The sequence below is a fragment of the Melitaea cinxia genome, chromosome 16 (assembly GCF_905220565.1).
Source record: "Melitaea cinxia chromosome 16, ilMelCinx1.1, whole genome shotgun sequence".
NCBI classification, from domain to species: Eukaryota; Metazoa; Arthropoda; class Insecta; order Lepidoptera; family Nymphalidae; genus Melitaea; species Melitaea cinxia.
The window spans coordinates 7,150,753-7,177,202 of record NC_059409.1 but is presented as its reverse complement, the minus strand read 5'-3'; the positions used below and the strand labels follow the sequence as shown (position 1 = coordinate 7,177,202).

The 26,450-nt window shown below is 36.0% G+C and overlaps 1 protein-coding gene across 1 annotated transcript in view; it reads left to right on the top strand.

The window, feature by feature from the left end:
* LOC123661111 (actin-histidine N-methyltransferase) overlaps window positions 1-26,450 on the top strand; it is a 34,540-nt gene that overhangs the window by 2,876 nt on the left and 5,214 nt on the right. The window contains exon 5 of the mRNA XM_045596108.1: window positions 24,482-24,590. Within this exon, the coding sequence (XP_045452064.1) occupies window positions 24,482-24,590 (109 nt within the window). The remainder of the gene's footprint in view (window positions 1-24,481; window positions 24,591-26,450) is intronic.

Sequence of the window (26,450 nt, the reverse complement as noted above, 5' to 3'; positions counted from 1 at the left end):
CCAATAATACTTGCAGTAGCTACAGTTACTGATTTAGTGTTACTATTTGAAGTCGACCCCAATACACTAGGTATTTTTGTTGGTTCGATATTTTCGTGCAATTTAAACTCTAATAATTCATCTGATTTTAACCTATTATCTAAGTCTTTTAATCTTTGTAGATCTTCTAACACCATTACACCACCATTATCAATATCTTTTCCTATATGATTTCTTCTTAGTGCATTAGAGATAGTCAAATCTGCAATAAAACAGTCATTTAAATTGAAAATCAACTTCTTATTGACAATAATTGATATCCGTACTTTTACTTACCTTCTGTTGATTCATTCTCATCTACTATATTTTGTCTTTGGTTATTATTTTGCATTAAAGCTATTAAATCATTCCATGATACTAATTCCTTTTCTGATTTAAACAGACGACCCTCTCTTCCTGCTTCAGTTTTTGAAATATTTTCACTAGATTTTTCTTCTACAAGTTGTTTAGCTTTATCATTTACATTTTGTCGTGCAATGTCTACTCTACTAAAATTATTAAATAGGGATATAATACCATTATTTTCCCCGTTTTCGTTAACATTGTTGCCAAAATCCATTATTACTGGTATGTTTAAATTATTCGTTTCATTTAAATTAGGTTCAATAGTTGTAGTTTTAGAGTCATACGAATTCGCTTCTAGTAGAGCTCTCAGAGGGTATGTTTCTTTAGATATCGGTTCTATTAGTGATTTAGACAAAAACGGTTCTGGTGGATTGGGTTCTCTTGATGCATTATGAAATATATCTGCTAAATGAACATGACTGGATCCTCTTTCCCTGTGTTCCACTAACTCACTTAATGTCATATTCCTCTCTTTGAGTATTTTTGTAAGTCTTGCGCTAGCTAAAAAAAAATATATCAATCATCATTCCTTTTTTCAAAATCAAGAGTGGGAACCAGCTTTTTACTACTATTTTTTTATAAATACTTGATAAATCTGTATTGACATAATGAACTACGGATATTGGAGCTTATTGAAGATCTAGATTAATACATTTAATTTTATTAATTCTACGTTTGTTTGTTTTGTCAGAGACGAATGATAGCTTCAAATTAAATTAATTGAGTCACAAATAACACTATTTTAAGATCTACTGAATTAACTGGAATGTGCTTTTACAATATCTGTTCGATAATGTTTGACCTTTAATTAATATTAATTACTAGCTGACCCGGCGAACTTCGTATCGCCTAACAGTCGATTCTTTAATTTTATTATTATTTTTTTTTAGAATTTTTCTCTCCGTAAGAACCATCCTCGTACTTCAAGGAATATTTTAAAAAAAGAATTAGCGAAATCGGTCCAACCGTTCTCGAGTTTTGCGCTTAGCAACACATTCAGCGACTCATTTTTATATTATAGAAGATTTACACTTAAGGCAATAATTCTTACCAAGATTATCATGGAGAATTTCATCAATTTCATATTTAGCAGTTTCTCCAGTTGTAAATGGAGAAACAGTTGTCATGGATCCTGTAAACCTATTCGTTCTTTGAGGAAGTCTTGTTGAACTAGCTTTGTCAACCTTAGTACTTCTTGAAGCTTCTGTAGTAATGAAGTCTTCCAAAGTCGAATAATCGTCAACTGGATCTGACTTTGTTGTTCTTACCTGTGTCTTTGCAATAAATTCCGAAGCTGAAACAAAATTAGACGTGCCATAGATATCTTTTATACCTTGGTCTTCAGGAAACTCAGTTGTAGAAATCTTTTGCTTCAGACGCTTTCTTTTTAATCTGTTATTGTAAGCTTGCCTCCTTAAATCCGAAGCATTTACTACGTGTTTTAGAAAAGGCACAATTTTAGGCTTATCAACGGTGATTTCTTTATCTTCTTTCAAATCTTCATATGTCATTGTTGTTGTAGGCTGCTGCCTTTCAGTCTTAAAATTTGGTTCATCAACGTCACTGGAACTTAAACTTTCTGTTTTACCAGTGTCCACATAAAAAGTTGTTTCCGTATTAAGAGATGTGTCAGATATATCTGTTGTAGTTTCAAATACTTTCTCTGTAGTTGTTTCTTCAGGAATTGAACTTGTAGTTATGATTTTTACAGCAACATCTGAGCTACTCGCAACATTTTTCTTTATCAAATTTTGACCTCGCCTTGTCATTTCAGGTAATACCTCCCTCCATTCCTTAGACTTCGATAAAGTTTTGCTGTTTTTGTACTTTAATGATGTTAAGGTTATCAAATCTCTACTCAACTGCCCTTTATAAGTATTGTTTAATGCTGGTCTCAAACGCAAATTTCTTCGAGCACCTGCGGGAAATCGACGTCTTAAGTAGTTTCTCGTAGTACTTTCGACTAATAGCAAATTATTTGATTGTTCTGTGCTGATGGATTCCGTATCTTTAGAATTTTCTTTATCATTTAAAGTAGTAACTTCAATGTCTGTAGAGCAATCTGTTGTTGTCTCTACATCTTGTTTTTCGTCTCTATAAATTTTTTTTATTGGCCTTTTTTGATTTTCTGAATTAATGTTCTCTGTATGAGTATTATCTGTTAAATCGGTCGTTGTAACATTACTTTTAACAAAACTATTTTTAATATTATCATCACTTGAGTTATCATTATTCATAGTCTCTTTTCTCTGCAGAATTGATATAGCTTTCTCTTCTCCATGAAGTAGATCAGCCAACGATAAATTGTTTTGTTGTAGTATTTCACTCAAACTCTTCCCATTTGATTTTTTAAGTATATTTTTTAAAGTTATGGGGTCGATGGCTCCTTTTACCTAAAAAACAAATTCATAATTTACTTCTTTTTACTGTAAACATTACTGTTATTTTGTTACAACATTTCAACAATTAAACTGTTTCTAAAGTAGAATATAAAAGAACTACGTGTGTTTTTAAATTTAAATAATTTAAAGTTATGAATGTTAGTATTAAGCATAGAGCATTATTAAAACAAAATATTCGACAAGAAGAATATTAGCTTAAAACGCTTTTTTATAATTGTATATAGGTATTGAAAATTGAGCAGAACATTTTACATACTGGCATTAGTCATATTAAATTGTTAGACGTTATAAACATTTTATTAGCAGATTTAATAAGTAATTAAAAATGTAATACCGCTAGTTTCTTCACACCCTGGTAATACAAATTAGAATCCTTTAAAACTTGCTCTTCAGTTCTGGTCTTAAACACCGTTTTTCAATATGTTTACTTTTTCATAAAATATAATATTAAGCAAGAATTTTTATTTCAATTATACTTTAGTTCCGTAAAATCTAAATCTAATTAATTATGAACAAATCAAATGAATTATAGATAAATCAAAAACAGAAAATTATTTTTTACCTTTGGTAACTCCTCATTGTTATCGTTAATATTTGGTTTCTCTCTTAGATTTGATGTTATTATATTTTTATTTGCAGTTTTTCCTGGTTGTATTAATTCAGATGAAAACTCGGATAAAGAACTATCGTCTTTCTTTAGTATTTTTTCATTTGGCAATTTATTGTTAACATTTTTTGCGTGACTTGTAATTTCAACGAATTGTGGCTCGCTTTGATCAACAGGTACTTCCGATCCTATATGTTCATTCGCTTCTCTTGCATCATTTTGGTCACTAGAACTATCGATTCCAGTATCCTGGCCATGCATAACTTCTTCTCTGCTGTCTGGTTTGTCGTACTGTTGGAAACTGTTAAATTCGCTTAGTACCGGTGGTCTTTTTCTTCTTTGACCCCTTCTACGTAAAGGGCGTTCCGAGTCTTCTTCGCTCCAATGTTTTGGTCCATTACGTTCTCTAGAATCTTGATATTCCACTTTCTTTCGGCGTCTTCTTGGCATTTCTACAGTATCTTGTTGATGAGTTTGGGATGCTTCTCGATATAAGAAATCTTCTTGAGGTGAAGTTTCATCCTGCGGTTGGTTTGGTCGTCGTTTTCGCTTTCGTCTCCTACGTCTATTGGGTTGAATGGAACTGTCATCACCCCAAACTTCTTCTTCTATAATTTGCGAAGGCATTGTCGTTTCTGGCTCTATTTCTACTGCTCTCCATGACTGAAATTCAAAACATGAAATATTTAATAATATTGACGACGTGTTAGTAACGGTCATTTAACTGGTTGTTGCGCTAGTGGTCGCGAGCTCGACCCCCGCACTTGACAAACATTTGTATTGGCCATACATATATTTGTTGTAATTTGGGCGTTTGTGCTTGTGTATTGTTTCTATTGTTTCCGGACCCCCGACACAAGATGATCGAACTGGGGGCCGTTGAGTGTGAAGCGTTTCTTTATTATCTATTTATTTATTTTGAAAGGATATATTTATCGTCTTAAATATTTTAATATTTGCATTGAAAATATCTATTTCATCTATACTCTTCTCTGTCTTAAATTAAAAGACATAGCTTATTACTAACGCTACATGCTCTAAATATTCCTTACATTGGTTGTTAAGTCTGTAAAAATATCCGAATGAGACGGTGAATGTGACGAGGCTTAACTCATAACACGTCTACTCAGGATTTATTTTGTCACACATCGAACTATATTTGCCTAAAATTACGTTACGCCTTTCTAAATAATATAATAAGCACTCAAAGAAATGGGAGGTCGTATTTTTTAAATTTATTTGCGTCGTCATGTGTATTATATTTAATATTCTCATAATTGGATGAGAAAATTTTATTAAAAAAAAAATAATAATAATAAATAATAAATATCTTATAACATACATATATGGTCGTTTGTTCCTATGATAATCAATTTAATGCGTGTATTGTTGGTAACAGCCGGCTGATATAGCTAAATATTTTTTTCTTAATATACATGGAAATAATCTATAATCTATAATCTATAATATATATGAAAGCGAAAGGTCACTCACTCATCACGAAATCTCCGAAACTATAACACGTACAAACTTGAAATTTGGCAGGTAGGCTCCTTATAAGACGTAGGCATCCGCTAAGAACGGATTTTACGAAACTCGACCCCTAAGGGGGTAAAACGGGGGTTGCAAGTTTGTATGAAAGTCCTATGTTTTTGAAGTAAGAAACTTGAAATTTAAAATGTATGCTGTATAGATGATGAGAATGCGTCCAAAAATTGTATCTTTAGAAATCAACCCCCTTTTGGGGTTAAAACGGGGGATGGTAGGTTGACTCAGTGATCACGAAATCTCCGAAACTATAATACCTACAAACTTGAAATTTGGCAGGTAGGCTCCTTATAGGACGTAGACATCTGCTAAGAACGGATTTTACGAAACTCGACTCCTAAGGGGGTAAAACGGGGGTTGGAAGTTTGTATGAAAGTCCTATGTTTTTGAAGTAAGAGACTTGAAATTTAAAATGTACGCTCTTTAGATGGTGAGAAGGTGTCGAAATAATGTATTTTTAGAAATCAACTCCTTTTTGGGGTTAAAACGGGGGATGGTAGGTTGACCTCCTCATCACAAAATCTCCGAAACTATAACAGCTATAAACTTGAAATTTGGCAGATAAGCTCCTTATAAGACGTAGACATCCGCTAAGAACGAATTTTACGAAACTCGACCCCTAAGGGGGTAAAACGGGGTTGCAAGTTTGTATGAAAGTCCTATGTTTTTGAAGTAAGAAACTTGAAATTTAAAATGTATGCTCTATAAATGGCGAGAAGGTATCCAAATAATGTATCTTTAGAAATCAACTCCCATTTGGGGTTAAAACGGGGGATGGTAGGTTGACTCACTCATCACGAAATTTCCGAAACTATAACAGCTATAAACTTGAAATTTGGAAGGTAAGTGCCTTATAGGGCGTAGACATCCGTTAAGAACGGATTTTACGTAACTCGACCCTTAAGGGGATAAAACGGGGGTTGGAAGTTTGTATGAATGTCCGATTATTTTTAAAGTAAGAGACTTGAAATTTAAAATTTATGCTCTATTGATGGTGAGGAGGTGTCCAAATAATGTATCTTTAGAAATCAACTCTCTTTTGGGGTTAAAACGGGGGATGGTTGGTTGACTCACTCATCACGAAATCTCCGAAACTATAACAGCCACAAACTTGAAGTTTGGCTGGTAGGTTCCTTATAGGGCGTAAACATCTGCTAAGAATGGATTTTACGAAACTCGACCCCCAAGGGGATAAAACGGGGGTTGGAAGTTTGTATGAAAATCCTATATTTTTGAAGTAAGAGGCTTGAAATTTAAAATGTATGCTGTATAGATGGTGAGGAGTTGTCTAAATAATGCATAGCAATGTATATATATAAAAAAGAAAGGTCACTGACTCACTCATCGCGAGAACTCAAAAATCGTTGGATGGTCCCATCCATCCAGGATGGACAAAGATGAAATTTGGCAGGGAGGTAGATTATAGTTAGTAGACGTCCGCTAAGAACGGATTTTGCGATATTCCACCGCTAAGGGGGTGTAATTGGGGTTGATAGTTTGTATGAAACATTTACAAGAGATATAAGTTCGCCTGATAGATTTTTTATACTGCAGCCTGAAAATAAAACTAAAAATGTGGTGTATAGAGAGGTTTTATAAATATAACTATTAAATTTTACTAAATTGTGGCTTTTAAAAAGTTACCCAGTGTGATAAGCATTTCAAGTGACTGAAATAAAAAAAAAATATTATTATTATTATTATTATATTCTTTATTGCACTTAAAATTTTTGTACAGTTAATCATATACAACCTGTGATAGTGAGAACTAATGTTACATAGCAGGCTAAGAAAGTGCAGTAATCAGATTCTTAAAAATAAAAAGCTAATTAAATAATATTCATAACAGCATACAAAATATATATTTGCGACAAATAATTGCGTTAAACATCTTAATAGTAATGCATATCTTCATAACCATGCGAGCGTAGTCGCGGGCAACATTTAGTGTTCTTTATAACAAAGTCCCCAAAAGTGTATGTGATCGATTCCCTCAAAATGTATTGAACGGATTTTCATGCGGTTTCACCAATGGAGAGAGGGCTTCAAGAGCTTCCTCTTGAGTTTACGGAACGGCTAAGCCGATTTTGATAATAGTTTCACTGGAAGTTTGCTGGGAAAACTTTGTGACACACTGATATCAACGCGGGCGAAGCCGCGGGCACAGCTAGTACATATATAAATACAAATACAAATATTACGCCCAGACTCAGGCACACTACAAAAAGAAGTTGATCATATGGTTTAGTTTCACTCGCTATATTTAGAAATGTCTGTGTATAGGTTTTTTAATTTGCCACTAATATTATATACACCACCACTATACTATACCTATAAGGGTTACGAAAATCTATATTTTATTTACTAATTTTCTAATTAACTGGATCGTGGATGAATGACATAGCTACAAGTGATCGTGATTTACATGTCGTATATTTATATGCATAATTTTAAAAAAATATTCGCATTCAGCACTCCATCTCTATATAAACTATAAGTTTGCGAAATTTCATACTTCTCCGCGCAATTTTCGAAAAAAGGGATACAAAGTTTTTGTTTCACGTATTAATAAGATAATAATATGTACAATAATTCTGGTGTAAAGCTATCAATGACACACACACACAGTTATCATAAAAACCTGATAGCGCTCATTACTCGCAGTAGAGATTTTATCTTCTGACCCTACATGGAGAAATAGGCCTGTGCCCAGCTGGGTGTCAATCAAACAAATTATCGTCATCGATATTTTATTTCACTGAACAAACAACACATTACACACTAAACTATTATATATGTAATTTTTATGCAATAACAACTAACACGCATAAAAAGATATAAATAATATAGATAAAAATAATAAAGAAAAATAGGAAAAGATCTAAATAATAGGAAATAACTAATTAGGTAAAAATAATAGTATTTATGAGGGAAATACATATATGTCTCTATATTTGTTCCTTATCGTGCAGTCAGCTAGATGAAATTGGACGCAGGTATTGTAATCTTAACACCAAATTTTATTTCACCTGGAACAACCGTCTAAAAGACGAAAGAGTTAAAAAAAAGACGAACAGTTTACATACATATATGAAATATATACGCCGTGAATAAAACCGCACGATACAGCTATATATATATGTACGTGTATTCGAAAAAACCTTTAAACTTTATCTGTTAAAAAAAACCGGATTGATCTGTATACTAGACTAGTATCAAATATTTCTATAAATACAAATAACTACTCTGAGCAGGAATCGAACCCGCTATCTCGTGAATGTGAGGCGTTTGTTATTAGTATTATATTGTGTTTAAATGAATATTTAAAAAAATCGATATTTATGTCGAAAAATGCCTATCACAGAATTAAAGCACAATTAATAATCAATCGTTGATCACTATTATCAACTTGACCGTAAGTTCACCTGTTCATAATTCACCGTTATCTCGCCAAAGAAAGCTGTTACAAAACAGATGTCATAATGACCGAGGAAAGTCGAAAGCGAATATACCGGTTTTCAGTCAACTAGCGATCGCTTAGTAAATTATGTAAAACAAAAGTATTAACGTAATACTGATAATATACTGCTTTTTAAATAGCGGTTTTAAATTCCGTAGTTTGTTGTTGTTCCGGGAGCGACAACATGTTAAAAAATGTTAAAATTTTATTATTTATGCTAAAATTGAGTCTATCAATTAAAAACAATATTTACTCAAATAGGCTACAAACGGTTCGGTGTTATATTATTATTTTACAAATATTTTGTTAGATTGATGTTTAATAGTTGTATGTATTTATGAAAGAATGCAATGTAGTGGAATGCAAGTAAATAACAGAAATAAATAAATATTAATAATAACTATATACATATAAATAAATTTATAACAAAAAAAACCCTTACTAACAGTAACAGGTTAAGTGTGTATTGTAAGTAGATCATAAGTGTACATATATGGTAAATAATATAGATAATAAAAATAATAATATGTTCAGAAACTACGAATGAATGAATGATGTGTTTCCTTTTCATCAATAATCATAATGTTGTAAGGAAAAAAAAACCGTCAGCGTCGGACCACGTCCTAGTTTTACAAGACTGTCGATTTGTAGTTCTAATGAAAAATCGCCTGTGGTATTATAATAATGCATGCATTTTTAACAAAAGGCATGGACATTTTGAGCCAGTGGATGTTAATTTTTTAATTAAAAAAAAAATGTATGTATGTTACGACCAAACTCAGGGCGGGGCAGAAAGCAAGGGCACTGCAAACTACACAGCAGGATAGTCTTATTTTAGTTTGTTTGGAGTAATAGGAATGAGAGGCAATGACGATAGACTCCTACGGTTTTTTTTTGTTCATATAATGTTTGACACTCATTTTCGAGATGAAAAACAAAAATATAAACAACATTCACTCCCCGTCGTCGAATTTATAATATAAGTAAGATGGGATATGTCCAATAGACTAATATAATTGTAATTATTGTTTAAATAAGTTTTTAATTAGGTATTGGTTTCCTAAAATCATCGATTTACATAATTTCGCTTAAACAAACAATTTAGAAAGTTTTACAGCAGTTTGACTTGTTTACAAATCCATTAAATCGTGAAAATACGGATGCGTAAAAAGACATCGAAACTCAAATGAAAACTTCCTTTGTTTCTCTTAAACAATTATTTGAATTCAGGTTTTGCAAATCTTGCAGAATTCTAAATATTCCTAACACTACATTATCTATACAAATAAATAAAATTGGAGTGTCTGTTTGTAATATCAGAATAACCGCTTTTTACTAAATACATATGGATGTATCGTATATATAACAAAATGACATTTTATAAAATTTCTGTCTGTCTGATTGTTCCGGTTAATCTCTGAAACGGCTGGACCGATTTTGAAGGGTCTTTCACTGCTAGATAGCTGACGTAGTAAGGAGTAACTTAAGCTACTTTTATTTTAGAAATTTATTTATTTTATAACCCTGCGAACTGAGCAATAACTGTTTTGTTAAATTTCACGCGGACGAAGTCGCGAGCACAGCTAGTATATAATATACGATGTAATTAATTTCGTCAAACGTTACCAAATATATCACTTTTTTCGATATGAGTGGAAAATATTGTTTTTACCTGGACATTGCTGTGAAGTAGTTTGTTTATCCATTATACTATTTTTTTTTTTTGAATGTGAATAAAAGTGATGAAAGTGAGTAGTTTCGCAAATTATTGTTAACTTAACTGTGATTTATTACCTCATACCACGCATGCGTGTATTTGTAGTACATTTATAGTTATAGTAACATATACATAGTACATAATTAAGAAAAACTAGTCAAATCCCACTCAGGTAAATTTCTCCCATATCTCAATAAATCCAATTTAAATCCCATATCTAAATAAATCAAATTTGATTAATAAATTAATATGTGAAAAAAAAAAACTATTAACAATAAGTGTCATCTACCACTAGCTTTAAAAATAAATAAATACCTGTTCATAGTTAGGAGGCGCTATATCCAAAACTCTAGACCTTATCTGTCTGGAATCTCGTTCGTATATTTCTTCGGCAGAATGCACGATAATAACCAAAGCGGCCAATGTACTTAACAATGGCATCGTAACCTTCCAAATATCACCCATATTACAACACCCGAAAAATATTAATTAGAACGCTCCTTGTTCGCTCTCAATGCACTTATATTATTACACTTCACAACAAAATTCGTAACAGAGAATTCGTATAACTCCTTTTTTTAGTAAAATAATATATTACGGAAATAAATAAATAGAAGAAATTTAAGAAAGAAAGGAAAAAAAGGCAACGATTAATGTCTCTGTAATTTTCACACATGCACCGCAATAGTCTTACTTGCAGGCATTTAGTTGAACTTTTAATTCGACATAATGTATTTGTAAACACTCCGATAAGGCACGACCGTCTGAAGGCAATTACTGTATTTATGTTACTGGTTGATTAGTAGTGATAAATGCGAAATTTCTCATGCGAGTTTCCCCCTTTTTTTAATATTTTGAACGTGAAAGTGACTCGAGACGTTCGCGCGCGGCAGTACGGTGCGTAGGAGTGGCGACTGAGCTGCATCTTCTTAGAACTTGCTGTACTTTTGCTCGCTTTGGTGCTTTGTAATTGTTTCTTTAGTAAGTTGTTTGACTAGATTACGAAATATTAAGACGTTAAATTATAACAAATAACTAATAAGATCAATATAAAATGATGATGATATACACGCATTTACAATTAATGAAAAATAATAAGGATTTACTCAATGTTCCTTAATTGTTTGTCTGTGCAAATCGTGAATAAATTCTGTTTTAAAACAGTGCTTAAAATAATCATATATTTTATTAGATTTGATTGCTTTAAGCATAACTTTGCTCTGTAATTTCTTAATTCAATTAGGCTTGCAAAAAACACTTCCTTTTTAACTGTTTTTTTACAAAGTATCTAATTAAACTATTATAGGTAATGAGAAGTTATCGCCGATTCGAAATGTAGGTTCCGCTAGCAAGGATCTTGTCAGCTACTCTTTTAAAACGTTACTAAATGCACAAATATAATTATAATACCTCAAAAATAATGCAATGACGTTTTTTTAGTGTTCAGAAATAATTTGATTACAATGTTATTATAATACATCTTTACGTAACCATTTTCTGACTATAATACATATATTACAAATAATTTATTTAAAAACATGACTACGCAAAATTACGACTTATATGATACAAAAAATAATTGATCACATTTCGTGGACTTGTCAGTTCTCCTTACATAATATTCATTATTAAAATTATTTCCATTATGAATTAAATTATTATAATAAAAAGAAAAAGTATTCATAATGATCGTTCTGGCTATGCTTGTTTGCTACAATTAATAGTAATTATAAAAGTATATGAAGTGTGTATTTTATTAATATGATTTTATAATACAGGTAATGTAAAAATGTTAATTAAATAATATACTTTAAAACACTTTGTATTAGACCGGACTTACCGCGAATAATAATTTGAAACTCCCGATATTCTTTAATGTTTGCATTATTATTATTATTATTATTTATAAAAAGTTACTAATTACTTTTTTAAATAGAGGTGTGGTTAACTCACAACATTAGTAATTAAAAACGCATAAAAACTATTTATCCTCATTTATATCCTATATATTATACAAACCTAAATCTTATAAGTAACATGCACATGTGATGTTTGAACACACCATAACAAGTCTCACCGATTGTGAAACTGAGTTATGGTATAGATCATAAATGATTACGATGTAATTTCCATTCTCAAAGATGCTGATCACTGATCACACTATTATGTACGTGAAACGGAATGCGCGCACGCGTCGCTTGCCATGCGGAATGTTCATCTAAATTCTAGAATAATCATTATTTGCGAATCTATTACGAAATAATAATAATTTTTAATTAATAATTATAATCTTAAATAAATATTTTTTTTTTGTTGTTGTAAATGTATCTTAAATTTTTACCTTTTTATTATGTTGACTATATTTTATTTGAAAGGAAAAAATTGTTAAAAGGAAGGGAAACAATTTGGAAAAATGAAGGAATTGTTATTATATTGTAATATAAGCATACATATTTATGTAAGTCTTAAAGTTATTTTTATATTATATAGTAGTTTTATTTTATACAGCACAAGGATATGTTCAAAATAGCTAAAGACATCTGATACTTTATTACTAGGTTTTTTTTTTTATACCCGTCTATAGTTTAAACTGTGCTATTATTATTATTGTCATTTGTTCTTAACCACTTCCTATCTGCCGTCTCGATAATAACAACCTGAGAATTACAATTTTCACGCCCGCTTGCTTCACGCTGTTTCTCTGAAACTATTTTCTCTAGTCATTTCTTAATAAACGTAATCTATATTTACTTTCTATTGTTAACAATGTTTTACTACAAGTGTATCTTATACAAATAAACGAGCAAGTCTTGTATATATATATATATATATAATCTGAATCTCGGAAACGGCTCCAACGAGTTTCATGAACATGAATATGCAGGGGAGAGAAATAAGTCTACCTAGGATTCATTTTTAGAAAATGTCGTTTTATCCCTGTTTTTAGGCAATGAAAAAATGGCTACAATATCGCTAGAATATGAAGGTAAATTTCGCACTTGTCAATAAAGTTGTAATCAATCGGCCGATCGCGATCGACCAAAAAGACCACGATTCAAATCCTCATGTTTCTAGATCGATTATTATTTATTCTTTTTTTTTTCTAATTGCACTCGTTTTTTTTTTTTTTTTTTTTTTTTTTTTTTTTTTTTTTTAATTTAAATAGCCAGTTCATATTTTTTAATATTATGTCGGTAAAATCAAAAAATATTATTCATATTTTATCAATATGTAATTCGTATTTAAATATGATTTCCAAAACACACGATTTACTAAAAAATACCGAGCTAAGCTCGGTCACTCAGGTACTGTTAGTACCTATAGCTATTAGTGCGTCAAGCACAGTTAATTCATGTTAAGAAAACAGTAAGTAATCGCTAGACGTCAACTTAGTTAAAGTTAAGTCAAATTTTTACAATGTATACTAGTCCGTCAGTATCGTTGATATCGATTACATTTTGTACGCTGTCGACCAGTGGTTACGTATGTGTCATAAAATATATATGTATGCCAATCACTAATAAAATAAATACATTCTATTTATAGAAACCATATATTATAAATATTTTATAGGCTCAATAAAAGTACTTATATTTTAGAACCCATGATCTTTTAGATAAAACGATTTGTCTGTTGATTCCTAGTTATTATAAAAACAACTAAAACTAGTTTAGTTAAGTAAAAGTTACAATTATGATATCAGACAGAAATATAATTTTAACTCAATATTTATATAATTAATTTATACTTATGATTTATTATTATGCCTTGAATCTTAAAAAACTCGCATTATTTATAATGTATTTACATCTTTAATATATATTACATAAGTGTTTTCACCCATTTTAGACAATCTTATTTTTGGTCATAAATTTTACTTTCATATTAAAATTCCTAACATTTGGTAAGAAAACATTTACGGTTGTTTGTTTAAGAATTATTCTTACATAGGTAATACCCGTATGATTCGAAAGACAAAAGTGTTTGACTACCATAGACAACTCTTTATAAAATAGTATAAATAATTACTGTTTTTATCGTCTCTTAACCTCTCTCGTAATGAAATCCACACTCGATCTCATCTGTGTAACGGTTACGGGTCATTGTTTGCGTAATTTCTCACACTCTTACTTTTCTAAGTAATCTACAGCACAACATCACATAATATTGGCTTAAAGAACGTGTACACTTACAGGTATTTTAAAAAATGATTCAAAAATGTGAAATGTTGGAAAGCTGCTATTATGCCGCATATATTACGTCTAATTTATTAAAATTATATGCACGGCGTGTCTTTTAGCATATTGGGTTTCTTGTTAAAGTTATCGATATTTTTGATTAGAGAGGCACGGCGTCACGTTTTCTGATCTTCGAGATCTTTTCAATAAGACTAACAATTTCTAAAGAGAATCTCTAGTTAGAGTATTAAACAAAAGCTTTTCCTTGTTATATCAATATTGTAAATTTGCAAAGCTGCTTTTTCTACTAAAAAGAAAAGAATAATCATTCTATGTACTAACTTTTTCTCTAGCAACTAATTTACTTAATGAGAAAGTAATGCTCCACTCTTCCTATTTATGTTACTATGCTAACTTGCAATAGCACTTGCGCTAATATATTTCATTGTAATGTGTTAGTAAGTAGTTCGAACCAACTGGTGACTTATAGTACAGGTATTTTATACCTTTTTTGAGCACCAGTCCTTCGCTAATCGTGTTGTCAAACTTTGTGTAAAAAACTTTGTGTAAAAATTACTTATAACTTATTTTCCTCATAATGTAATCTTCATCTAAATAAATATTATTATTATTATTATTATTATTATTATTGTACTGAATGTCACTCCGCCCGCCCAATACATAATAGATACATATATTATAATAACTACTTATATAAATAATATAGTAAATTTACTTATACTTACATATATAAATATAAGCGGGTGGAGGAATACGCCCCGGCAGGGAGATCAAACGGCCGGGGGTTAGGGCTGTAGGCTGAGAAACCGGCGGACAATTCTAGCCGAGTCAAGTAACACCGTCTTCTGCATCCTGGCTGCGAGCGAACCGTCCCGGATCCCCAGTTGCCTCAGATGGTGAGCGAGGCTAACCGGGATCAAACCGTTGGCAGATATTACGATAGGGATTATTTCAGCTGACCCCACACCCCACATGTCGACAATCTCGTGCGCCAGATCCAGATATTTACGTTTTTTCTCAGTCTCGGCTTTCACGAGGTTCTCGTCATGCGGGACGGTGATGTCCACTAAAAATACCCTCGACCGTGCCCTGGCCATCACCACGATATCAGGCTTGTTCGCCAGTATCGTCCTGTCTGTGGCGATAGGCAGGTCCCAGTAGAGCCGGACTCCGTCGCGTTCGAGGACTGGCACCGGTGAGTATTGGTAATACGGCATCCTCTGTTCCAGGAGACCGTACATAAGAGCAAGCTCTTGGTGGAGAATCTTGGCCACTTGGTTGTGTCTGTGCAAGTACTCAGTATTAGCAAGCGCGGAACAACCCGAAAGCACATGCCTGAGTGACTCACCGGGATGACGACAGGCTCGACAGAAGTCGGGAGTGCCATCCTTCAGGACGTGCTTTCGGTAGTTGTTCGTCCTGACCACCTGATCTTGTATTGCACAGACAAAACCTTCAGTTTCCCCAAAGAGGTCGCCGAATCGCAGCCACTGCACGGAGGCCTTACTGTCCACGTGTGGTGCGTGAAGCGCCTTGTAGAACCGTCCATGCAGTTCCTTCTCCATCCATACGGTCTCCCGGTCAGAGGTGCTCAGTACGACCGGTTTCTGCCAGTTCTCTTTGGCCAAGGCTAGGGGGGTTAGTCCTTTGTCACACATTGAAACGTCACCATGCAAAGCGCTGTCCCGTCTCGTTTCAAAGTAGGCCCTGAGGCTGCACACCTCGCGGTTATGCATAGTCTTAGCGCTTAACATGCCTCGACCACCACACTTCCGCGGGATGTACAGTCTCATGACCGACGACTTAGGGTGGTGCATGCGATGGTGCGTCATAGTTGTGCGGACTCTTCTGTCCAGGGCGTCAAGTTCGGTCTGAGTCCATCTGAGTATGCCAAAGGTGTACAAGAGAGTGGGCATGACCCAAGCGTTATAGGCTCGGACCTTGTTGGCTCCAGACAAGTAGCTCCGAAGAACTTTTGTCAGCCGTCCAAAAAAAATTTCACAAACTGCCTGTTTCATGTCCACTTCCTTCACCCCTATGCATTGTGACATACCCAGATACCGGTAAGATTCAGCTTCGGAAAGGGTCTTGAATGATGTTAATTCGAGACTAAGCTGCGACGATTGAGTCACCTGACCCCTGTCCACATGCACGACCGCACACTTATCCACTCCAAGCTGCATCCTGATGGAACTGCTGAACTCCGTAGTGATTTTCAGCAGTTCCTGCAGGCGTGCAGCGTTAGGTGCCAGCAATTTGAGGTCGTCCATGTAGAGAAGGTGGGAGACTTTAGTACCTCCTCTCCGAAACTGAAAGCCTGTCCCCGAACGCTCCAGCAGGGTGCTTAGAGGGTTCAAGGACAAGCAGAACCATAGTGGACTCAGGCAATCACCCTGGAAAATACCCCTCCGTATCCTGATTGGGTCATCCGCACCCGTCAGTCGCTCGCCCTGGAGACATAGGATCGTGCTCCATTGCCCCATACATACTCCGAGGAAGTCTCGAACTGCCTGGTCAACCTTGTACAGCTCGAGAACCCTCAGGAGCCATGAATGAGGTACCGAGTCGAAAGCCTTTTTGTAGTCGATCCAGGCGGCCGAAAAGTTCCGACGGTTGCGTCTGACAAGCTGGCCCGCCACAGAGTCGATGAGAAGGAGCTCCTTTGTACCGCGACCGCCTCCACGACATCCGTTCTGAGCTGCAGACAAGATATTAAACTCACCAATATGTCGTGAGATCTTACAGCTCAGAACGGACGTCAGTGTCTTGTAGATGGAGGTCAGACACGTTATGGGGCGGTAGTTGGTGGGATCTGCGGTGTTGGTGGACTTAGGAGCTAAGTGAGTGATCCCGGTAGTGAAAAGGTTCGGGAGTGTCTTCCGATCTATTGCCTCTTGGTATTGTCGAGCCAAGGTCGCATGGCAGACCGAGAGCCCTTTCAGCCAGTAGTGATGCAGACCGTCGGCCCCCGGACTTTTCCAGTTCAGAGCCCGCCGGACCGCACCACTGACGTCCTCCGTAGAGATGGCGATTGGGTTCATCGGTTCGATTTTAGCACATGCGTCCTGAACCGCCGCAATCCAAGGGCCCTCCTCGTGCTCCACCTCCCCTGACCATATGTTGCGCCAGAAGGCGACGAGGTCAACCGTACTCGGTTTTAGGGAAGCAGAGCTCGATATCGGGTTCTCCAGCTTTCTATAGAACCTTTTCTGATCACTCACGAAGAGGCGATTTTGTCGAAAGCGCTCAACTCTCTCAGAGTACCTGCGAATGCGCTTTCCCCATGCCGCGATTCTCTGCTTCAGGCCGTCGATGCGCTCCGTTAGTTTATCGGCTATGTCAGGCTGATCGAGGCTGATGCCTAGCCCGTTGAAGGCCATTCTAACAGAGCGCACAATCCTTGGCCTTGTGTTGCCCGACCTGAAAGCTAGCAGCCTACCAATGAGGGCCCTGGCCAGGTTGATACGGCGTTCTATTCTCCTCTTCCAGGCTGGTACGTCGCTATTCTTATGAGTAGCGCGTCCAGACTCCTGGGTCTTGGCTCCGACAAGGCGGTGCACCGCTAGAGCGGCGCCGAAGAGAATAGAACCCGTATCCTCCAAGCTGAGGCTGCCTTCCAAATAGGGCGGCAACAGTCTGTTGGCTGCCTCAATGGCATTCCGCGTCGCGGCATTGAGGGGGAGGCGAGAGAGTCGCGGTCTCATTTCCAGAGGAGCGCCTCGAGTCTCGGAAATCGCCTCTTGCAAGATCCCTCTCATCTGTTCTACTTTTTGGGTGACTGCTCCCTCAGTGATCATCTCCACAGGCGCTTCGCTACGAACGCCTTCTTGTTGCGTTGACACTTCGTTGCGCACCGTGGACACGGGTTCGACTTCAGGAGCAGCCTCACGTCGAAATCGTTCGAGCTCGGCGGCGTCAAATATGCCCTTTCGTTGGATGTACCGAGCTCGATCTGCCAGGTTCTGTTCCGTAACAGTTAGCGTAGGCTCAAGCAGTAGGAACTCGCGGTGCATTACTGCCCGGTAGCCAGTCCGCCCGGTTTCACGTCCTACAGCCCTATAGTACGCACGCATGACACTCTCGTTCATTTTCGGTGTCCATCTCATGCGACGTACTCCACCAGCGGCGGGCAACGAATGCTGAGTCCCTTGGGACTCTGTCGTCGCCAAGCCAACTGGTGGGGATGGTGGATAACCCGACCGGTCAGGTGGTGGTGCCGGTCGGCGGGGTTGGCTGGCGGCCCGCATGCTGCCACGTCCAGCGCCAGCTCCAGACGCGCCCTGGCGTCCCCCAGGCAGCGGCCCTATGCGCCTTTCCAAATTGTTCTCCATCATTTTAGTTTTTTGAGTGCTAATATACTCACTTGGAGAGGCACTCACGCTCTCCGAGGAGGCTGCGTAGGTGTTATGCAGCTTTTGTTGCCCTTAGTCGCCTTTTACGACAGCCTAGGCGTAGGAAGGGGTGGTCCTATTGTACTCTGCCGGGAACCACACGGCTTTATTATTACACGGCTTTATTATTATTATTATTATACTGAATGTCACTCCGCCCGCCCAATACATAATAGATACATATATTACAATAACTACTTATATAGATAATATAGTAAATTTACTTATACTTACATATATAAATATAAGCGGGTGGAGGAATACGCCCCGGCAGGGAGATCAAACGGCCGGGGGTTAGGGCTGTAGGCTGAGAAACCGGCGGACAATCCTAGCCGAGTCAAGTAACACCGCCTTCTGCATCCTGGCTGCGAGCGAACCGTCCCGGATCCCCAGTTGCCTCAGATGGTGAGCGAGGCTAACCGGGATCAAACCGCTGGCAGATATTACGATAGGGATTATTTCAGCGGACCCCACACCCCACATGTCGACAATCTCGTGCGCCAGATCCAGATATTTACGTTTTTTCTCAGTCTCGGCTTTCACGAGGTTCTCGTCATGCGGGACGGTGATGTCCACTAAAAATACCCTCGACCGTGCCCTGTCCATCACCACGATATCAGGCTTGTTCGCCAGTATCGTCCTGTCTGTGGCGATAGGCAGGTCCCAGTAGAGCCGGACTCCGTCGCGTTCGAGTACTGGCACCGGTGAGTATTGGTAATACGGCATCCTCTGTTCCAGGAGACCGTACATAAGAGCAAGCTCTTGGTGGAGAATCTTGGCCACTTGGTTGTGTCTGTGCAAGTACTCAGTATTAGTAAGCGCGGAACAACCCGAAAGCACATGCCTGAGTGACTCACCGGGATGACGACAGGCTCGACAGAAGTCGGGAGTGCCATCCTTCAGGACGTGCTTTCGGTAGTTGTTCGTCTTGACCACCTGATCTTGTATTGCACAGACAAAACCTTCGGTTTCCCCAAAGAGGTCGCCGAATCGCAGCCACTGCACGGAGGCCTTACTGTCCACGTGAGGCGCGTGAAGCGCTTTGTAGAACCGTCCATGCAGTTCCTTCTCCATCCATACGGTCTCCCGGTCAGAGGTGCTCAGTACGACCGGTTTCTGCCAGTTCTCTTTGGCCAAGGCTAGGGGGGTTAGTCCTTTGTCACACATTGAAACGTCACCATGCAAAGGGCTGTCCCGTCTCGTTTCAAAGTAGGCCCTGAGGCTGCACACCTCGCGGTTATGCATGGTCTTAGCGCTTAACATGCCTCGACCACCACACTTCCGCGGGATGTACAGTCTCATGACCGACGACTTAGGGTGATGCATGCGATGGTGCGTCATAGTTGTGCGGACTCTTCTGTCCAGGGCGTCAAGTTCGGTCTGAGTCCATCTGAGTATGCCAAAGGTGTACAAGAGAGTGGGCATGACCCAGGCGTTATAGGCTCGGACCTTGTTGGCTCCTGACAAATAGCTCCGAAGAACTTTTGTTAGCCGTCCAAAAAAGATTTCGCAAACTGCCTGTTTCATGTCCACTTCCTTCACCCCTATGCATTGTGACATACCCATATACCGGTAAGATTCAGCTTCGGAAAGGGTCTTGAATGATGTTAATTCGAGACTAAGCTGCGACGATTGAGTCACCCGACCCCTGTCCACATGCACGACCGCACACTTATCCACTCCAAGCTGCATCCTGATGGAACTGCTGAACTCCGTAGTGATTTTCAGCAGTTCCTGCAGGCGTGCAGCGTTAGGTGCCAGCAATTTAAGGTCGTCCATGTAGAGAAGGTGGGAGACTTTAGTACCTCCTCTCCGAAACTGAAAGCCTGTCCCCGAACGCTCCAGCAGGGTGCTTAGAGGGTTCAAGGACAAGCAGAACCATAGTGGGCTCAGGCAATCACCCTGGAAAATACCCCTCCGTATCCTGATTGGGTCATCCGCACCCGTCAGTCGCTCGCCCTGGAGACATAGGATCGTGCTCCATTGCCCCATACATACTCCGAGGAAGTCTCGAACTGCCTGGTCAATCTTGTACAGCTCGAGGACCCTCAGGAGCCATGAATGAGGCACCGAGTCGAAAGCCTTTTTGTAGTCGATCCAGGCGGCCGAAAAGTTCCGACGGTTGCGTCTGACAAGCTGGCCCGCCACAGAGTCGATGAGAAGGAGCTCCTTTGTACCGCGACCGCCTCCACGACATCCGTTCTGAGCTGCAGACAGGATATTAAACTCACCAATATGTCGTGAGATCTTACAGCTCAGAACGGACGTCAGTGTCTTGTAGATGGAGGTCAGACACGTTATGGGGCGGTAGTTGGTGGGATCTGCGGTGTTGGTGGACTTAGGAGCTAAGTGAGTGATCCCGGTAGTGAAAAGGTTCGGGAGTGTCTTCCGATCTATTGCCTCTTGGTATTGTCGAGCCAAGGTCGCATGGCAGACCGAGAGCCCTTTCAGCCAGTAGTGATGCAGACCGTCGGCCCCCGGACTTTTCCAGTTCGGAGCCCGCCGGACCGCACCACTGACGTCCTCCGTAGAGATGGCGATTGGGTTCATCGGTTCGATTTTATTATTATTAACGATTTTATTATTATATTGATCCACGGGCTCAAAATGCCCGTGCCTTTGTTTATCATGCATGCATTATAATACTACAGGCGATTTTTCTACTTATTATACTACAGATCGACAGTCCTGTGACTGCCTAGTAAAACTAGGACGTGGTCCGACGCTGACGGTTTTTTTTTTTTTTTTTTTTTTTTTTTCCTTACTAAATGCTGTTTATGCAGAAGTATACACATAATTGCTTTCTAATTTCTAACATTATTATTTTTCTTATCTATGTCTATATTTACACTTATTTGCCTAGTTATCATATATGTACACTTATTTCCTAGTTACCATATATGTACACTTATGTTCTACTTACAATGTACACTTAACCTATGTTACTGTTAGTAAGGATTTTTTTTTTTTTTTTTTTTTTTTTTTTTTTCCTTATATATATATTATTTTTTATATAGTTATTATTTGTTTATCTATGTATAAGTTATCTATTTCTGTTATTTACTTAAATTTCATAATTTAATAAAGTGTAAAGTTGAGATAATATTAATAATCAAACTTAGCTTAACTAAAATTAAAATAAATATATCAACATGCAAAATAACTGCTATTTGTAACTATAATTTCACAATTTAATGTTTTACGAGATAAATCTATTACCATGTTACGCAGTCGTTTTTGATGTTATTTCCTACGGTGTAATGTAATTAAGTCATTTTTAACAATTTTTCAACGGTCCACTTTAAAAACGTAACCTGTACCTACTCTTGCATAATGCGTATTATATAATTATTGTTAATAAGAATGTAAAATACATATAAATAAGATATGAAGCAACATTCTATACATAGCATTTGAAATACATTACATGAAACATTATGTAAGTTCTATTTAATATGTCGATGTGTGTTTCTTTTAGTGTAACTTCGTCTCCCTTTTATCTCTGTTTTATGTAATACAAAGAGCAATATGTAAGAAATTTTCCCTGAGAAAAGTAAAAGTTCAATGAAATTCACAATAGTACATTGTTTTGAGTCATTTCATGTTTATCTAATAGGCTCTTCTTTTTGTTTATAACTTTAAAGATCTCTAAACTCCATAGAAAGTTATGTTTGTCAAGACCTTACATCTAATTATAGTGTATGTTCACTATACGATGTCATAGTACGTAACTGTCATCTTTATTGTGTTTATCTCTTGTCTTTAAATATATTAATCGTAAAAATTAGACAAACCATCCTGCGTCGTCGTCGTAGTATTTCTTATGTAGATTCTCCTAGCCAGTTAATATTGAGTCAAAGTTTATGTTAGTCCAGTGTCGTAGCATAGGGGGGCAGGGCCCCGGGCGGCACATGAAAGTGGACAGCAAATTCACCATATTTTTATCGATCGCTTGAAGTCAGAAACAGAGAAAGCAAGATGAAATCGAGTGCCGTCCAAGTGCAATAGCATATAGCAGAACGTAGGTTCTCACTAATAGTAATTAGTAAAAAGTTTAATACAGTCGTTCAAGTTTTCTTTATTTCAAATTAAAATATTATCAATAAATCGGTTTGTTAAGCTCGTTAACCAGTGATCTAATAAATCTAATAATCTATACAAATATTATAAAGCTGAAGGGTTTCTTTGTTTGTTTGTTTGTTTGAACGCGCTAATCTCAGAAACTACTGGTCTGATTTGAAAAATTCTTTTAGTGTTAGATAGCCCATTTATCGAGGAAGGTTATAGGCTATATATCATCACGCTAAGACATAAACGAGCGGAGCAGCAATGAAGAATGTTTCAAAATCGGGAGTAGGTATTCACCTTTTATGCAAACGCCTACACCATCCTTTCCCAAAGTTGGCGATAATGCCCCCTTGTGGGCGCTGCAGGCCTAAAGGGTTAGAGACCCAGAAAAAATGGTGGCGTTGTGTAGAGGCTTGGGGGCGATTTAAATCATCCTTCAGATTAGTTTTTGTATTAGAATCGATTATGTTTGTTTTATTTTGAATAAAAGATACTCTGTCTAAATGCTATAAAGTTGCGTTTCAATAATCATTATCATTGGCAGGTGTAGCCCGTAAGATTTAACCTGAGACCTGAGCGCCGCTGTGTACTACTTACTATGCTCAGGTCTCAAGTTAACTCTTGCGGGTTATAGTGAAAGACTCGTTTGAAATTAATGTTTAATCTTCGCTAATATAGCTCGCAATAATTAATTTATTTTGAAGTGATAGTGGTTTTTAAGTTGGTGAAAAAATACTATAAAATAATTTATTCTCAAAGTGGGCAGTAGAAAATAAGTTTGGGAACCCCACGAATACACATTCACCGTTACATGCACACACTAACAACAATTATTGTTATGTAGTTCATAATAATCAAGTTGTTGACATCAATGTAATCCTATTTTGGCCTATTCATACTTAAATATTGTATGACGCTTCACGCTTTTGGGTTTCCTAATAAAATAAAAAAATGAACTTTAAGCTCGCATAACACAATATTCGCTGAGTGTAAAGAAATAAGAAAAATATTAAAGAAAAAATTTTATTGTTGTTTATAAATATATTTATAAACAACAATTTGTATGTCAATAACAAAGGAATTCCATTACTATTGTGAAACTATGTTATGTAAAGTTAACAAATGCTCGTTACGACTCATAGAAGCGGACCAATTCTGTGGTGTTAAGGAAAAAAGAGGATAAGTGCATAGTTTTGAACTTTTCAGTTTTGAATATTTTGAAGTAATTTGTGCAAAAATCTGATTTTTTTCAAATTTTTTCTATTATCTTTTTTTCCCATGATACCACAGAATTGTTGGAGAGGTCCAGTTTAAAATAAAGCATAGATTTAATATTCATACTATTTATTTTCATTCATTAAGATACATGAAAGAATATAGATTACAATTATTACTAATAGTAATATAGTGATTACTAAAAATATGAGTCGTCACATAAACTCAAATACATCAGTGTACTAGTTAAACGATTGTAGTAATATCGTTTTTGAAGTCGTTTTTAAAAATATTATTGAATATATATATTGTCTTAAAGACCATAATCTACAATTTAAAAAAAAATTGTCTGTCTGTGCTATGACACCTACAAATTGAACGTTGAACGTTAAAATCAGCACTGGTAAAAACGCACAATTAATTATTATATACTTTTTTCTTTATTGATCACATATACTCTCCATCGTTTACATTAAAATTTATTTGACAGATGGGCTGTGTCCACGGTGATGACTAGACAAAATAATATTCAACTTGAAGACACCACTACAACCGCTTTTATACCTCTATGGGATATGTGCAATCATGAACATGGGAAGGTACGTAATATTTTTAATGAGCAGCTTACATGTAAATAATCTCAAGCCTCTCTTTGTTTGGTTTGTAACTTAATTAACTAAGGGCTTATTTCACCAGCTGTGGATAACGGTCTTTGACTGATGACGATATCCAACCAATAAAAGTTTTAAATATATCTTTTTCCCCATTGAATTTTCCCTATTGAATTTTCCCTATATTTATGCGATTTCTTTTTGCAAGTACAAATCTAAAATGTTGATTATTAATTGGGGAGAAACAGGTGCTTATTCTACCTCCTGCTGATGATAGTCTGTATCAACAATCAGTGAAACTGTAACTAAAATATTATATATATAGGTACTAATATAAGTTATAACTCTTTAACTAAACCATATCCATTCATCTCCGTAGATATATGTTTTTTTTTAATTTTTCAGATCATGAAGTCGAATGAATTTTGAAATTGAATTATTTGTCTTTTTTTATTGTATTACTAGCGATTCTTATGTGCCTGCTTATTTGTACGTAAATTTTCTAACTGTTTGATTGACTAAAAGCAAGAAAAAAAAATCAAAAGATTTTATTATTTCGTTATACTTGGTTTCTTACAGGCTATATTAAAAAAAGTCCATTAGAAATTAGGTTCCGACGATTTACGATCTTTCGAATTTATTCAAGTTAATAATGAAATTTAGTATTAACCTTTATTTTGTACTACCCAAAAATTTTCATACATAGCAAGTTCCTAGTAATGTTATGATACGTAATTATCGAAGTGTTTTGTGTGGATTGGCGGGTTATTTGTTTCGTTTATTATTTTTTAACTAAAAAACTAGATCGTCGATTTAAGCAAAACTTGTTATAGCTTGAGCACCTGAATCCCACATAAGCTTTTGTATCCCGAAATTGTCAAGTGACCGGAGATAATGCGTACAAAAATGCATAGCTATTAATTTATACTAACATAGCAAATGAGAAAGTAATTTTCTTTGTCATGCTTTCACGCCTCAAAACATGTAACGGTTGTTAATTGTAAATAATTAGTATTTTCAAGGTATAACTTGGAGCGGTAAATAATTTTATTAATATAAAATGCGTTTATATATTTATATTGTATACTTAAATACTTAATAACGTCAAGTCTGTCTCCTATTTTAACAATTTGACGCCATTTTTGTCAATACTATCGAAGAAGATAATTTCAAAAATTAAAAAAAAGTATCACGAAAATGAAATAATATGTAGTAATTATATTCTACGATTATATAAAATAATATAAATATAAATGTAAATAAACAAATAATAAATAAATAAACAAATATTTACAACATACAACACGGTCATCTGTTCCTAAAGTAAGCAACTAAATGCTTGTGTTATAGGTAACAGCCAACTGGTATAGCTACATTTTTTTAATAAACATACATATAAATAATACATATATAAATAAATATATATTACACCCAGACTTGGGGTGGGAATTGAACCCACAACCGCCGGAGCAGAAAGCACTACAAACTGCGCCAACGGGCTAGTCAATAACATAATAACATTTATATATTTCTAGATTCGACAGTGTACTTACAAAATGAGATATATTGGCAAAAAATATTCACGAACTCTTCTTTATCGTCTTCCAACTATAAAGATCATCTATTAAAAATTATCTATACAAATAAATTAAATTGGAGTGTCTGATTGTAATAATGGACGACATCACATAACAAAATAACATTTTATACAATTTTTGTCTTTCTGTCTGTCTGTCTGTCTATCTGTCTGTTTGTTCCGGCTAATTTATGAAACGGCTGAACCGATTTTGACGTGTCTTTCACTGGCAGATAGCTGATGTAAAAGGAGTATCTTAGGCTACTTTTATT